Source organism: Muntiacus reevesi, chromosome 3 (assembly GCF_963930625.1).
Source record: "Muntiacus reevesi chromosome 3, mMunRee1.1, whole genome shotgun sequence".
NCBI classification, from domain to species: Eukaryota; Metazoa; Chordata; class Mammalia; order Artiodactyla; family Cervidae; genus Muntiacus; species Muntiacus reevesi.
The window spans coordinates 134,236,950-134,253,679 of NC_089251.1; the positions used below are offsets into that span (position 1 = coordinate 134,236,950).

The 16,730-nt window shown below is 36.8% G+C and overlaps 1 protein-coding gene across 1 annotated transcript in view; it reads right to left on the minus strand.

The window, feature by feature from the left end:
* SPAG16 (sperm associated antigen 16) overlaps window positions 1–16,730 on the minus strand; it is a 973,751-nt gene that overhangs the window by 295,429 nt on the left and 661,592 nt on the right. The window contains exon 14 of the mRNA XM_065930647.1: window positions 5,289–5,354. Within this exon, the coding sequence (XP_065786719.1) occupies window positions 5,289–5,354 (66 nt within the window). The remainder of the gene's footprint in view (window positions 1–5,288; window positions 5,355–16,730) is intronic.

The following is a 16,730-nucleotide window of genomic DNA, read 5'->3' on the forward strand; positions in this document are numbered from 1 at the left end:
AGGAGTGTTAAGAATAGAAGTGATAATAGTATTTTCTACTTGCCAGGTATTATATTAAACACATTATATGTATTGGGCAATACTCACTGTTCTTTTTATCATTCATTTTTACAATGAACTAAATGATTTATCAAGATTATACATCTTGTGAGTGAAAAAACCAGAATCCAAAATATACTAGGGGACAAGTATAACTGAAATTGGGTAATTTTCCAGTGTTCCAAAGTTATGGAACACTATGATACTATAGACATTTTCTAAGGAACAGCTAATCTATTACAAGAATTAAATGAGTTTGCCTTGCAGTTCAATATCCACAGAACTTTGAAAGCCAACATAGTTGAAAAAAATAAGATGCAATGATACACACTATAATGAAATCCTTGTGCTTCCATTTGTCTAAAACTCTGCATTTATTCATCACATTTTTTTTAATATTATGTATGCAAAATAGGCTATACTAGATGCTGGAGATAGTGAGCCAAACAAAATTTAAAATGTCCTGTTTCACATTTCTTTTTAATGTTTTCCAGTGTACAGAATTTTTTTTTTAAGTGAACAGAGAAAAGCCCCAAGACATTGTGAACCATGACTAGAAGGAGGTCAAACTGAACTAAATGAAGTTCTTTGCAGTGGAATGGCTAGAATGACAACTGAGGTACCCAAGCTGGGGTACAGTAAGTGAAGGCAGAAAGGTGATAAGATGGTGAGCAAGATTTTAGCTAATAAAACCTCTCAATGAAGTGGAAGCACGACACTGGCTTTACTTAAGAGCTGGAAGTCAGACAGGTATCTTTAGAAAAGCAATGCTTGAAACTGAGGATTTGAAAATGATGCAATTACAGGTAAGGGCAATGTGTTCCGAGTTTGACTTCAAGAGTATGTAGCTGAGGAGGAAAAAGGTGTTTGAGGAAAACTGGCCAAGGAAGTGTCAAAGTACTTCATGAGCCATATATGTAAAGAGAAACAATAACAGGAATTATAGCCTTCAAAGAAGGAAGGTGACTGTGATTCTCAGCAGTGAATCACAACAATGGATCTGTCTTAGGATTTCAGTGGGATTACGGCATATTTTGATTTTAAAATATCTAATGTGATTCATGACTTAATTCTGAAAGTCCAATTGTTCCTCAATGAGCTTTCAGTTAAAGCTGACAGCCCACATTTTCTGGAGCAACTCCTAATCATCCAACCCGAGTCCACAGCCTCTGACACCTATGGAAAGTAGTACAGGGTGAGATACCTAGGCACAGAATGCAGAGAGGACTTCATTTTTTTTCAGTACTACTGTATTTTACGACTACTGGCTTTTTTATATTTTCCTTCTGATACAGTCATTTTGATTCTATGGCCATTTTGACATACAAAATGTAAGTGACTGTTATTGACAGATGCTCACACTAGCACGATTTCCCTTATTACTTACTTAGACTCTTATCTTCAAAGATCTGTGTTTGTCCCTTAATTTGATCCTATTACCTCTCCTAGCTCTCACATACCCTTCTACACCATCCTCTAATGATCATATATATGATCAACCAATTCCCCTGTAATGCCACTTTCTGTTCTAAATACTTCCTTCACCTTCTTGGCTTAAATTGGGACCTGAATCATTACTCACAATTACCACTCTTCTTCAAGTTCTCTAAAGCAAGCAATTATTTCTCTTGTCCTCTACATGACTCAAGGCCAACAGAAGGGGTAGGAATCTACATTGCTGCAAAGTTCTATTAAATCCCTTTCTGTCATACTTATTTAAAATTCCAAACTGCTGCAAAGTAAAATTGACAGACTTCACCTCCCATCACCCTTATTCACAGCAGGTAGTTTCCATGGAAGAGTAGATGAAAAACAAGTTAGAACTTGAATAGCCCTCTATTAAGGCTATATGTCATTCATTTCAAAATCAAAATATCCATATGCTATATAATTAGTTTAAAGTATATATTTCTATATTAAAATAATCAATATAACAATATTTGAATAAAACAGTAGGTTAATTAAAATAAGTGAGAACGGAACTTGAAGCTGTGTGAAACCTCTTCTTTGATGAGCTGATTAGAATTCTAGAACTACTAGAATCACTTTTGATTCTACAGAGCCTTTCAGCTTTGTTCCAACAACCAATGTGTTGAGACTAAATTCCCAGCTTGAATGTGCAAGACTGAGGTAAATAGTCCCGTGGAAGGATGTACTGGAATTCTAATAGAGTTGATTTACAGTGTTCATCTGGCTTTTCCAGGCAGGCATAGCACAGAAATCCTGGCTATGTATCTCTTGGAACAGTTGGGAATATCCACAGAGATTTAAGGACACCCACCTGACCATAACCTCACTCTAGAAGAGGATCAAGAAGAGTTTCTAGAAGGCCTGATGGAAACTCCATCCTAGCCAGACAACTCCACCCTAGCCTAGTCAATTTCCTAAAATATTAAAGGCAGGGGACACTCTGATAGGGATCCCCTGTTCATTTTCTTGCTGTATATTTCTACAATTAAAAAAATACTTACATTGAGTTGTCTGTGTCTATTAATATTAATGTAATTTATATTAATGTAATTAATATTAATGGTAATTACAGTCAACTTAAAAAAATAGGTTTTGCTCTACAAAACTGACTTAGTATAAAGCTTTCATAGGTCCTTAAAATGTTTCATTAGCAGATTACTTTAAACAGTGGTTTTAGATAAAAATCTATCTCCAATAGAAAAATCAGCAGAGATGAAGACGCTGGAGCCCTAATACTATAACACAGAAATAAATCTTAATTTATATACTTTTATATAGAACCATGCATATATACTGATATTATATATTTGTTTCTGTGATTCTTGATGGCTAGCTGGATCTCCAGAGAAGGCAATGGCAACCCACTCCAGTACTCTTGCCTGGAAAATCCCATGGATGGAGGAGCCTGGTGGGCTGCCGTCTATGGGGTCGCACAGATTTGGACATGACTGAAGCGACTTAGCAGCAGCAGCAGCAGCAGCTGGATCTCACTGAGTTTTACATTTTTGATTTCTGCTTACAAATCTAAAATTAAAGAATTTTCCAAAAATTGTGTTTATGTAAATAGCTAAGTGCATTCTAACTGGTAATGTAACTTGAATGCATATCCCTAAGGCATCAAACAATTAGCAGACAGACCTGATATCAAACAATTTTCTGCCTGCTATATATGTACCATATAATGCATTTATGATCACAACTTTGAGAGTTTGAATGTGAACTGTGCTACAATGCCACTTCCTTTAGAAATCCTTTAGAAATACTGAAAGTCTTTGCGCTCTTTCGGTTACTGCTGCCTTCATCTTCCTGACACTCCCTAACAGGTATGTGAAATATGACCGCTCTCAAAACAGTTGACATCAGTTCAGTTCAGTTCAGTTCAGTCGCTCAGTCGTGTCCATAAGTGACTGAAAATTTCACTTAAGAGTGTCATTCATCAAAATAAAACAGCATTTCCTTAACAGTAATTAAATATTTATAGCAAAGAAGAGATAAATTAATGGAAAAATTCAATGAGGCTTTGAGAATGTTAATTTGGAGCAGTGTTGTAATAGTCCCTTTGGTATGAACAAAGGGTGTAAACAGTAACACTTTGATATTTGACAGTCACTTTGATATTGGACACACCTGGACCTCATGTCCATTATCTTGCTTTTGAAATACACATAATTGACATATGGGTCCCTTGATTGCTGACTGAATAAATCTAATTTAGGTATTTCCATATTTATTAATTGTACTATTTAGGATGTTAAATGGTGTGTCCTTTCCAGCTATGAGACTGCTTACCAAAATAAATGCTTGACTTACAAAATATTACTTTACTGCATTTTAGCTTCCATTTAATTTTCCTAGGGTATGTGAAGCTCTAAGCCACTTAATAGATTTTTTAGCATAAATATCCTATCATGTGGGTCTACAGTTCTTAAATGGCTATATACTCTGCTAGAAATAAAATTTCACTTGGTATTTAGAACTAATTTATAATATATTGACTCAAGAGAGTCAATTAAATGCAAATTCTTTACTAAAACAAATTGGTTAAAATTTAATTTTAGTTGAACCAATCATGAATATTCCAGGGCTGGTGACCCCAGCACAGTTTCACTTTAAGTAAACAACATTCCTTTAGCAGAAATTATTCTTAGTGAATTCTTTTTAGTGAGCACTTTTCTCCCTCTAAAAGAATAATAACAGCATGATAGTAATGGAATTTTGACTATGCTGTCATTTTGAGGTTGGTTGTAGGTAATCTATCAGATTTCATTTTTGGCTAACTGGAAAAGAAAGAGGAATATTGAACTAAGATTTACACTCTACTGGGGAACTGAGAGACAAATTAAAATGTTGGGTATAATTAAAGCATATAGTTTGAAGGGACTTGAGAGGTCATCTATCTAGTCAAATTGCTTTCATCTGAGAAGGTACAAACTTAATATCATCCCTCCATGATTACCATCTGAACTCTTAGTGAAAGTGAAAGTGTTAGTAGTTCAGTCGTGTTTGTGTTTGACTCTTTGCGACCCCATGGACTGTAGCCTGCCAGGCTCCTCTTGTCCATGGAGTTCTCCAGGCAAGAATACTGGAGTGCATAGCCATTCCCTTCTCCAAGGGATCTTCCTGACTCAGGGATTGAACCTGGGTGTCCTGTATTGCAGGTGGATTCTGTACTGAGCCACCAGAGAAGCCCTTTTAGAGACAATCCCAGTTAGCACAGAAACTCAAAGCCATGTTTAACAGTCTTCATCACTGGTAAAATCATCCCGATCTCTACATAACTCAAACTGTAGATAAATATTTTTGCTATGTAATCAGTTTATATAAAGAAAGGCATATTTGAAATTGTTCCATGAGAAAGTGAAAAACTGTAAAATCAAGGTTGCTTTATTCTATCCTGAAGAAAGGCCCCATTTCTTTAACATTTTCTATTCTTGACTATCCTTTCAATCACTTTTTTTATTTTATGACCTTACACTAAAATTTACAAGCTTATATTCCACTTACTTTCTTGAAGGCCGATAGACAGAAAGCGTTAAACCATGCATTTAAGTGGAATTAAGTACAATAGGAAGTTCCCCTCTACTTACCACTGTAAAGTGTGTTTTAAACTTCTTTAATTCTATATTATGTATACATTGTTTTCATTGCTGTAATTAATTTACAAATTTGTTCTCTCCTCTCACCCTGTTAACCTGCCATTTTTCACTGGTACTTTTTTTCATTAAAATGAATTTTGAAAATAAAGCTGTAAAATAACTTAGTGGAAGAAATAAACTTACCCTAGGAGTGAAGGTGGCATCATTGATGGAATGCATGTGACCATAGAGTGACTGCTCACATTTTCCCTAAGAAGACAAAGTGGTAATACAAGTCAAATAAATTCCTTTCGATATATGTTAAAAGAAATGGAAAGATAACTGATCTTATTTGTTTTAAAATAGTGTTTAAGTCAATTAATAAAATCAATACATACTCATGGTAGAAAATGCTAAATTTTGCTGTCAGCTACAGTTCAGAATCAGACATGACTGTACTGGTGAATATGTCACCAGCATTGGTATTTTACAGTGAAATTCCAGTGTTCTCACTTTAATACCATTGAACTGGTAGTGAATTCCCACTAAATGACTCCCTTTGTAATTAGCACACCTTTCAAGTCATGGTGCCAAGTACTGAAGTCTTATAGAAAGCTCTTGTTTTCAGGATGTTTTCATAACTGCTGAGGGTATGGGGTTCTTTTTCCTTTTTAATCACAAGATCACCTTTTAATTCATAAATTCTTAGCTTGGTATTAAGATCATTACAAGTATAAAAAATGCTACAAACATGTCCAGTAGTATTTTTAACACAAAATAAGCATTTATTTTGAGAAAACCATGCTTTGCATCTACTTATTTATCTTTTCCAAACAATAGATAAAACTAATTGAAATTAACTATAAAATTTCCAAAAATGAGCCCATAGCACACTACACCCTAATGGCAGAAAGTGAAGAGGAACTAAAGAGTCTCCTAATGAGGGTGAAAGAAGAGAGTAAAAAAAATCTGGCTTTAAATTCAGCATTCAAAAAACTAAGATTATGACATCCAGTCCTATTGCTTTATGGCAAACAGAAAGGGAAAAAGTAGAAGTGACAGATTTTATCTTCCTGGGCTCCAAAATCACTGTGGATGATGACTGCAGCCATGAAGGTAAAAGGTGCTTGCTCTTTGGAAGGAAAGCTAGGATAAATCTAGACATATTTAAAAGCAAAGTCATCACTTTGCCAGCAAAGGTCCATATAGTAAAAGCTACCATTTTTCCAGTAGTCACATATGGATGTGAGAGTTGGACTGTAAAGAAGGGTGAGTGCCAAAGAACTTATGCTTTCTAATTGTGGTGCTAAAGAAGACTCTTGATAGTCCCTTGGATGGCAAGGAGATCAAACCAGTCAATCCTAAAGGAAATCAGTCCTGAATATTCATTGGTAGGACTAATGCTGACACTCCAATACTTTGTTATGAAGAGACAACTCATTGGAAAAGACTGATGGAAGGCAAAAGAAGAGGGTGGCAGAGGATGAAATGGTTGGATAACATCACTGACTCAATGGACCTGAGTTTGAACAAACCCTGGAAGATAGTGAAGGACAAGGAACCCTGGCATGCTGCAGTTCATGGATTCACAAAGAGTCAGACAGGTCTTAGCAATTGGACAACAACACATTATAGATAGATTTAAATGTAGGATCTTTCATTGTGTCATCAATGTTCAAAGTGCATTCTTACCTACCCTAGGGAAATAATTCAAATCTTACAGAAGAACCAGAGAACAGAGAAAGTTATATCTGAAATGTTGCTTGCAGATTGTTGTTATGGGATGAAATTCAGATTTCATTTTATAATGTATCTTTCATTTAACAAATATCTTTGAACAATTAATATATCCTCAGCACAGTTCTTAGAATATGTCAACGAATAAAACAAAGAAACTTGTCTTCATTGACCTTACAATCCAGGGGAAGAGTGAAGGAACAGACATTTTAAAAAGGTATGAGTGTGTTCCATAGTCACTCAGTCATGTCTGACTCCTTGTGACCCCATGGACTGTAGACTGTCAGGCTCCTCTGCCTATCAGGATTCTCTAGACAAGAATACTGGAGTGGGTTCCCATGCCCTCCTCCAGGGGATCTTCCCAACCCAGGGATTGAACCCAGGTCTCCCTGCAATCAGCAATGCACGTTGATTCTTTACCATCTGAGCCACCAGGGAAGCTAAGTGTGTTAGAAGAGAATAAATATTGTAGAAAGAAGAAAAGTCAGGTAGGGTAATGGGTGTCATGAATTCTGGGATTGAAGATCTAAGGGCAAATCCAATTATCAAGTAGAGTGATAGAGTTTGACCACATTCAGAAAGCAGGGTTTGAGCAAAGACTGAGACAGTAAAGGGAGTTGGCCAAGAAGACATCTGGAGGAAGTGCATTCCAAGAAGAAGAAAAAGTTAGAACAAATGTCTCAATGTGGGAGTCCGCCTAGTATGTTTCTGAAACAGCAAAGAGGCCATTGTGGCTGGACAGAAGTCAGTCAGCAGGAGAGCAGGTGTACTCAAAAGACTTCATCTATTTTTCATTCACTACATTTTGCTGGCTTAATCCTAAACTATTTAAGGCTGGAGGAGAGATTTCAGAAGAGACTATAGAAGGATATATTAAAAGATACAGGGTTATCATTATGCCTTCCCACTGCCACAGAACATTCACAGACTAGTTTGGAACTAAGAGGAAAGGCTTTGTAATTAAACTTATTTGATCCTCATTATTGCCACTGAATTCAACACATTAAATTTCAAGTATCTATTTATAGAACTAATGCATGCTATTAATCCCTTTTTATAGAATGCAAAATTTCATGAATTTAAAATTCATAAAAATGTTTTGAAACACTTTGGCACCCTCTCAGGATTCCCCCTACTCAGGCTCTTCTGGTTTAGTATCTTGATGCTGTTAATAACATTAAACCAATTATGCTGAGGACTTCAAATCATCCAAATTCCCAAAGTAGAAATAAATTACTTACAAAGTCAAAAAGGCACATATAAGATGTTATAGTTAGCCTTCATATATTATCTTAGGAGCGCTTATGGTTAATTTTTTTGAGGACTCAGTAGGAAATAACAACCCACTTTAGTATTTTTGCCTGGGAAATCCCCTGAACAGGGAGTCTGGTGGTCTACAGTCATTGGGGTAGCAAAGAATCATATACAACTGATCAACTGAGTATACAGTACCACATATAGTTAAATAGCACTATAATTATGAGTGCTAATATGGTCTAGGTATTTGTTAGCAAATTTGTCTTAAAATAATTTCTGTGTTAATAAAATTTTTACATTTGGTCCTCTTCTAAATTGAGAACCTCTAAACTATTTGATTAATTGGCAGGGAAAATGGAGTTTCCTGATTCAAATTCTGAATGCCAAGGTTTAATTCAAAGTAAAATCTCCAAGGCACTCTTGAAAAGCCCTGGAAATATGGGGTTATAATGGAAATGCTGACAGACCACATTTGTGCTGCTATAACAAAACCTGACTCGAAGATAAATGTTTCATGAATTAAGAAAAGTTAAAAAAGCTTTTCTATCCAGCTTTGTTCCCAAGATAAAAGTGAATCTCCTCTTTTTTCTTTGTGGTATAGGGAATATGAGGGTTACTAATATTCTGGTCTGCAAACAGCCTTAATCAAAAGCAATACCCAAATCAGGACATTAAAATTTGGAATATCTTCTTTGATGACTTCTTGTCAGAATTTTTTTTTTTTCCCCAAAGAAGTGAAAAAAATGAAAAAGAGGGCAGTGTTTTACAAAAAAAAAAAAAAAAAATACAGCCACATGACCTAACATGCCATTGCTTCAGCATTTGATTCTCTCAGAGAAGCTGTGTGCAATAATGGTTTCTCTGACTTGCCCTGGGGACAGAAACATCTCTGACTTAATTCTTGGCTCTGCTGTGCGACCGCACAGCGGTGTGACATTAAATAGGTTGCTTCACTTCACTGTGCTTTAGTTGCCTCATGCAATTCTCAAAACAAATCTATAGATTAAATGCCATTACCGATGTCTAATGAGATGATAAAAACGTGAGGCCTGTTTTAAGAAGTAAATGAGATAATGCATGTGGAATGTTGGCACAGTGCCTACAGCGCAAAGAAAGAACACAAATATTAGCTCGTAGTACATCTGACATAGGCCATTGAAATACTGATGATGTTCAATACCTCTGCCCTTAGCTATCTGTCTCCTTAAAGACCCTCGGAAGGAGTCTTAGCATCAGTGCTGACTTTTTCCATTTATCTCTCAGATGCATTCCCCATGTGGCACTGCCCTGCTCTGTGCCCTGATCTCTACTAACTACAACATCACGGCTTTCAGGTCCTCCATCCTCTGTTCAGAGTGAGCCAGAGGACAGTGCCAGCAGGATACAGAGGAGCCAAACAATATGGAAGATGGATAAATGACCACTTCAGCTCCCTTCCTGTTCAGCTGTGATTTTCTTAATGGCTCTGACCTCTGCCTAATTCCACTGCTTGTGTGGTGTAGGTTGTCCATAATGGTGACAACTCACACTATGCCCAGTAACGCTCTCCTTCCCTGGTCCCTTCAGTTATAGGGGTACTAATGGCTCTCTACTGTTGCTAGCCATGGGTGCTATGCTTGGCCCCTTAACCTGTTCCCATTTCTGTAAACATTCACTGGAGTACACTCCGTGTTTCATCTGCTTTCTGTGGGAATCTGTCTGATCCAGCATGTTAGACATGATATGCAAAAGCAGACTTTTTGATGTTTACTGCCAAGCTGCTTCTCTTGACCCTTGCCAAATCTTTCCCTTTAAGTAAACAGCATCACTAGCTGCTCAAACAAACAAAAAACCTAAGCAATCAAAAACCTGGGAATTGATAACCAACAAGGATCTACTGTAAAGCACAGGGAACACTGCTCAATACTCTACAATAACCTAAATGGGAAAAGAATTTGAAATGCATATGTATTGCTGAATCATCCGCTGTGCAACCGAAACTGACACAATGTTAGTCAACTATGCTCCAATATAAAATCAAATTTAAAAGGAAAACTGAGAATTGGAAGACCTCCCTTTCCTTCCCCACCTCCACCCTATCCCTTTACCCAGTATATCAGTTCTGTCTTCAACACACAGCCTTACACTGCTCACCTCTGCCCTTCTCCACTGTTATCACTCTGCTGCAGGACAACATCCCAAGGTGATGAGGACAGCAGGGGCATCCTCGATCATCTCCTTGCTCCTCCTCTCACCACACTCCTCACCCGTTTCTCTCTCAGTCACTGGAGTGATCAATAAAACCTGAGTCAGATCATGCCATGCTGATGCTGACAATCACCCAAACAGTTACTGCCACACTCAGAATAAATTTTCAACTCTTCACTTAGGTCCAAAGGCTTTGTATCATTTGGCTTCTGTCTGCCTATCTGACCTCATCCTTCACCATTCTTCCTTCTCATGCTTTGTGTTCCATGATTCTTTTTCTGTTTTTGTATGGTCAGGGCTTTCTGAGCAGAGTACTTCACCTGTTCAAAACATGTCTGAATAGCCTCCCTGAAGATGGAGACTTCTGGAGAGATTGAGGGGCATCTCCCCATGAGGCATCTGTTCATATTACAGGTTTCTTCTCTTCTGTCTATAGAGGATTTGCTTATATTCAGAGCTAAGGTTTTATTCTCTGTCTTTCCACTGCAGAATACTGAAGAATTGATTATTTCAAGTTGTGGTGCTGGCAAAGACTCTTGAGAGTCCCTGAGACTGTAAGGAAATCAAGCTGGTCAATCCTAAAGGAAATTGACCCTGACTATTCATTGGGAGGACTGATGCTGAAGCTCCAATACTTTGGCCACCTGATGCCAAGAGCTGACTCATTGGAAAAGACCCTGATGCTGGGAAATATTGAAGGCAAAACGAGAAGGGGGCAACAGAGGATGAGATAGTTAGAGAGCACCACTGACTCAGTGGACATGAATTTGAGCAAATTCTGGGAGATAGTGAGAGACAAAGGAGCCTGATATGCTACAGTCCATAGGGTCACAGAGTCAGACATGCTTAGCCAGACAATAGTGACAACAATGGAGGGGCACTGAGTTTCATCATGTGAGGGTTCCTTTCTATGCTCTCATTACAGTAGCAGAAAATTCTATGGAACCATTTTTCCTTTCCCCTTGGACACTCAGCCAGACTTGAGATCAGGAGTGGCCCTGTGACCAAGTTTTGCCCAGGGAAATGTGGGCAATTGTGAAATAAGTCCAACATGGGCCTGGACCATAAAATACCCTACACAATTCTCTAAGCTCTTTGTTATTGCTTGTTTGCAGGCTGAAAGCAGAGGAGCTCTAGAAGATGGCAGAGCACCAGTGGAAGGGGTCTGGGTTTCAGAACCATCTCATGGAGAAAAGCCATTGATCGGGACCTCCCAACAGGACATTCTATGAAATAAGAACTAAGCTTCTAGGGTGTCAAAGCCCTGAGACTCCAGTGTTTGTTTCAGCAGAGCTTGGTACCTAACAAATAGGTCATCCTGTTTCTGTTGTATCACTCATCGTTAACTAAAATTAGTTAATGAATTTGTATTTCTGTTTATTGTTATTTTCCACCCATTAGAATTAGCCCCATAGGAGAAACTTGCTTGTCTTGTACCACTGTATCATCCCAAGGCCCAAGACAGCTCTGGTAGGATTTCATAGAAGTTGTTGAATGAAAAAGTAATCCGTTACATGAAGATCACAACTGAGAAAAAAAGAAAACAAAACCAGATGTGCTTATTTTTAGATAAACAGCTTGGTCTTCTTTCCAATATTCTTTTTTTTTTTTTAATCTCATGTCATGACATGAAATGTGCCCTGTCTTATTCCCTCAATTCCTTTGCCATAACGTGGTTCTAACCCAGTAGCATATCTACGCATTGACTATGCCACTGTCTCTTAATGTTTTAAACAACTACATGAAGATAACTGATGACTCCCAGTCAAAAATGCAGCTTTACATTTATTGAGTGCTTATTATGTACTTAAAGCACTGTGTTAGGTGCTTTACTTTCATTACCACATTTGCTTCACAGAACAGCTCAATGAGATGGTATTGTGATTCCCATTTTTGAAATGAGAAAACAGAAGCACTACTCCACAATAGCAGAAGGAAAGAATGCCAAAGCCAAGATAATAATTGTTTTGTTATAAAGTAACCTAGCGTTTTATATGCAAGGAATTGAAATGAGAAGACTGTTCTAAAACCATGTTAACAAACTACAGAACTAGTTTTGAACCTGTCCAATTAGTAGCGGTTCCATACTACTGCTTACAAGTAAATAACCAGAACTGGTTTTAAACCTATTTAATTAATCAATGACAACTAACTTCAGTAAACACTCCTTGAAAAGCCAAACAGCAACAGACTCATGATTTGAAAGCCAGCCAATTGGCTGGATTCTCTACAGTGAACATGTTCCTAAGGCGGATATTAACCTTCTTCCTCCTGTGTAACAGACAAAAATATGAGCCTCAATAACCAACACAGCTACCCTTCTAAGACTGACCTAACCTACTTTTGCCTCTGTAACCAACACAATCCACAGTGAACTTACTTTGAGCCAACATACAATATCAAAATGAAAAGTTGCATTTATATGTCATAGTTGGGCATATATCTAAACAGATGAATATTATACATGCATATAATACAGTAATTAGGAGCACAAGATCTGGAGGTACATTGCCTGAATTTGAACTCAGGCGTTGTAGCTTACTGTCTTTGGAACACTCTGAGCCTCAGTTTCCTCATCTGCAAAACAGGAGTAGTAAGAGTATCTAAACGATGGTGTCATTATGAGGTTTAAGCTAATTCATGTAAAGAGCTTAGATTGCTGCCTGAGACACAGGAAGTACTAAATAAATGTTAATTATTACATAGTAACAATACACATATTATAAATTTTGTGATAGCAGGATAACATCTATAATCTTCATCACTTCATAATTATAACTGTAGAGACAAGCTGACTCATGAGAGGTATAAATATTTTTCAAGTTAGTACACACATACAAGGCCATTCCTAAGAAATGTATTAAGTTTAATGCATTTACCCTTCATCAACTTTCTTTTCTTCACGTGACCTCTGCGTTTTCAAGGCAATTCAGGCAGAAGGGTTAACCGCTCAGGATTTTTTATTTTATAAAACAATCCTCATGGAGAGGAACTATAGGAAATGGAGCCCTAATAATTGAATTTCACAGCCATTTGACCATTGCACAGAAAAAAAATTTATGCACTGATTTTCTCCTGTTCACAGCACTCCCTGCGCCTAGCAATCCCTCAGGCCTGCCAGCCCCTCACATGGCAATACAGAAGTACTGCCTCCTCATAACATTATTTCTGTGTATATTTCTAGAAAATAATTGCTTAGAGTAAAATAGTTCTTGATTTTTAAGAAAAAAATTCTCTACATAAAACTGAATGAAATTAAAGAGGATTACATTGTGCAATCGTGTCCTATGAATTTTTAATTTCAAATAATATGACCAATAAAAAGTACTATTAAAGAAAAGAAAGCAAACTGTGTCCAAGGATGAGCCAAATTAAAATTGAAACCACCTTGAGAAAAACAGTCTGTAGCAAGATGTACCATTTGTTTCTACAACAGCTACTATCTTAATCATCAAGTTTAAAAAGTAATAAAGAATTTAATAAAGACCTTTTTTTAATTGAACAGGGTGACATACTTAATATAACAAAAATTTGGGTAACATTGACATTTTATGCAAACCTTTTAAAAAACTAACTGTGAAATCAAAGCATTTTAACTTTATAGGTTTACAAATTGTTAAAGAAAAATATATTATTATTATATAAATAATCCCACTGGCATATAAATTGGAAACAGAGTAATCATTAACAAGGTTTCTGGTTTTTGTTATTCCATATAAATAACTAACCATGTCTGTGAAAGATTGATTGCAGCTTTTAAAATGTTTGCTGAATGCATGTGTAATTAAGATGAGTTAAATACGCAAATCAAGCCTAAATAGCTTCATTTATTAATGTTAGCTTGCCTTGCCTCTACAAAATGTATGCTGTGAATTTGTTTAGCATGCAGTATTTTTGATTCCTTTGTTTTAGGTTGAATCGCTAAGGAACAGGGTTTTTTTTTTTTTTTTTTTTTTTTTTTTTAAATAGAAGGAGGAATAACTTTTGAAAGGAGTTCTGGGTACCATTTAGAAAGGAGGGTTTTAAGAAATGCTCCCAGTAGCATGTAAACTAAGTTTTTATCCTGTATTTTTCCAACTACCTTTAGATTATATTTAATTAATTCCATTTCATCAAAGTAGCAAACCTTCTGGGAATTTATTTTGATGCAAATGAGCCTTTAGTCACAATGTCTCCAACACAGTGATTAAGCAGAACAAGAGATTTAGAAGAGCAGGCCATATGAAATGAACCAAAGTTGCCTGTAGAAGTACCTCTCTCAAGAAAATACTTAAATTCCCCTGTATTAACCAAATGAAGCTCTCTGTGCAAAAGCACCAGCCTCATTTAATTTATGTGGAAAACACTGTCGAGCATGTACCAGAAAGATGGTGATTGGAAAAAACGCAAAGGATATATAGTATAAGGCAGAGGGAAACACAACTCTTACTAAAAAGTTCAATCAATCTCACTGGCTCCTGATAAGCAAATGGGAGGAAAAAAGTCACATCTCAGGGCAAATAGATTTTAAATTTCACCAGCCTTTTTTTGCCATTTAATTCTTCTTACCACTGCACACTGCAATCCAAGTTTCCAAAATTCAGAATATTGCTTCACATGATTATTTATTTTACTGCCTGGTTTAGAGTTTCTGTTATTTTTAATAAAGATTCTTTTCCCCCAGTGGAAAATAAGTTCTTTGTTCAAGGTTTCTGATGAGATGCTGAAGTTGAAACTCCAATACTTTGGCCACCTGATGCGGAGAGCTGACTCATTGGAAAAGACCCTGATGCTGGGAAAGATTGAGGGCAGGAGGAGAAGGGGAGTACAAAGGATGAGACGGTTGGATGGCATCACCGACTCAATGGACGTGAGTGGGTAGGCTCCGGGAGTTGGTGTTGGACAGGGAGGCCTGGCGTGTTGCAGCTCATGGGGTTGCAAAGAGGCAGACACGACTGACTAACTGAACTGAACTGAACTGATGGGATACATATACACACCCATACATGTACATACATACATATATATATATATATATATATATATATATATATATATATATATATATGTATGATTATTTTTTCCTAACTGTGATTATAAAAACTGAATAACATGAGACATTCCCTTATAATAGCATGGTGGAGTCAGGAGTTAGAAACTATGCCATTTATTATGACAAAGAGAATTTAAGAGGAAAAATATAAGAATAAATTTGCTAACCAGGTAGCTGAAAGTGTTAAAAGGGAACCCTAAAGTATCCTAGAGGTAGTAACTGTAGGAAGCTGCTATAAACCCTAGGGTTGAAAGACCAAAGGGAAGAGATTTAAGTTACTAAAATTTAAAAATTTAGAAGGGCTTAAACTCAGACCTCTGAGAGGGGGTCTGCTTAGCTGAGGTTAGTGTCTGAATAGAGGGTATTGAGGGTGGTTCTACTACTTTGGGAAAAACTGAGAACTGAATTGTGCTTCTGCCCTAGGAAGGGTCTACTGTTGCTGAGATGAAGCAAGAAAGGGGGAGCCCACAGGAAGCAGACTGAAGCATCAAGTTCCCACTTCCTCCTCTGCCTCTCCTCTGGGCAGAGCTCTGCGTGGGAGGCAGCTGGCATACAGAAAAGTGACATATTTGCACAGTCTCAGATCCAGGATTTACCAGTGAGTTTAGAAAGGCGGATTTGGAGCTGAGAGGTGATAAGTTAGTAATCAGCAGAAATATAAACTGTGAAAATGCTAATGAACAACACAAAGACAAATCTTTTCAGTGCAAAAGATACCACAATGACACAAATGATGAAAACGTTTGTATATGGTATGGAATATTTCTTGAGAATTAAATTCTAAGAATGGAGATACTAGTATTCACAGAAGCCATAATCAGAAACTATGAATTCCTAAGGCTTTTGATACATAATGCAAAAGTGCCCTGTTGATCAAATTTATCAGATTTACTCATACAATAAGTTTACACGAAGATCAATTTTCTTCTACCCTTGTCCCAAATAGATATCTTCATTTTAAAATCAATGTTGTTACAGCTAAATTTGATTTGTTTACGGATTCTGACATTATCAAACATATGCTCAGAATTTAAAATTTCCAAACAATATTCTTATAGTTATTTAAGCATTTAGGATCTTGCTTATAAATCAGAAGAATGATTACTGTACTAAAAGGTAGCAGTCCTCTGCCCAAGCTCCAGCAATTCTACTCCCTAGAGCCAACCAAATGGAAACTTCCTCAGTTGTCTGACATAATGTTAGCCTTCATTTCCATATACCTAAATGAAATCTGAAACTGCTACCAACTGATGCGTGGGTGGTATGCACAGTTGCTCAGTCATGTCCGAGATACATGCATATTAGAAAATATCTTCTGAGTGCTTGTTTATTACAATTATTAAACTGTCTTAGCATTCCATTTCCCCTCACCTCATATTCCTAATATAACATTCACAGGTCAGTATTCTGTGTTTACATTAACAGGGCTATGT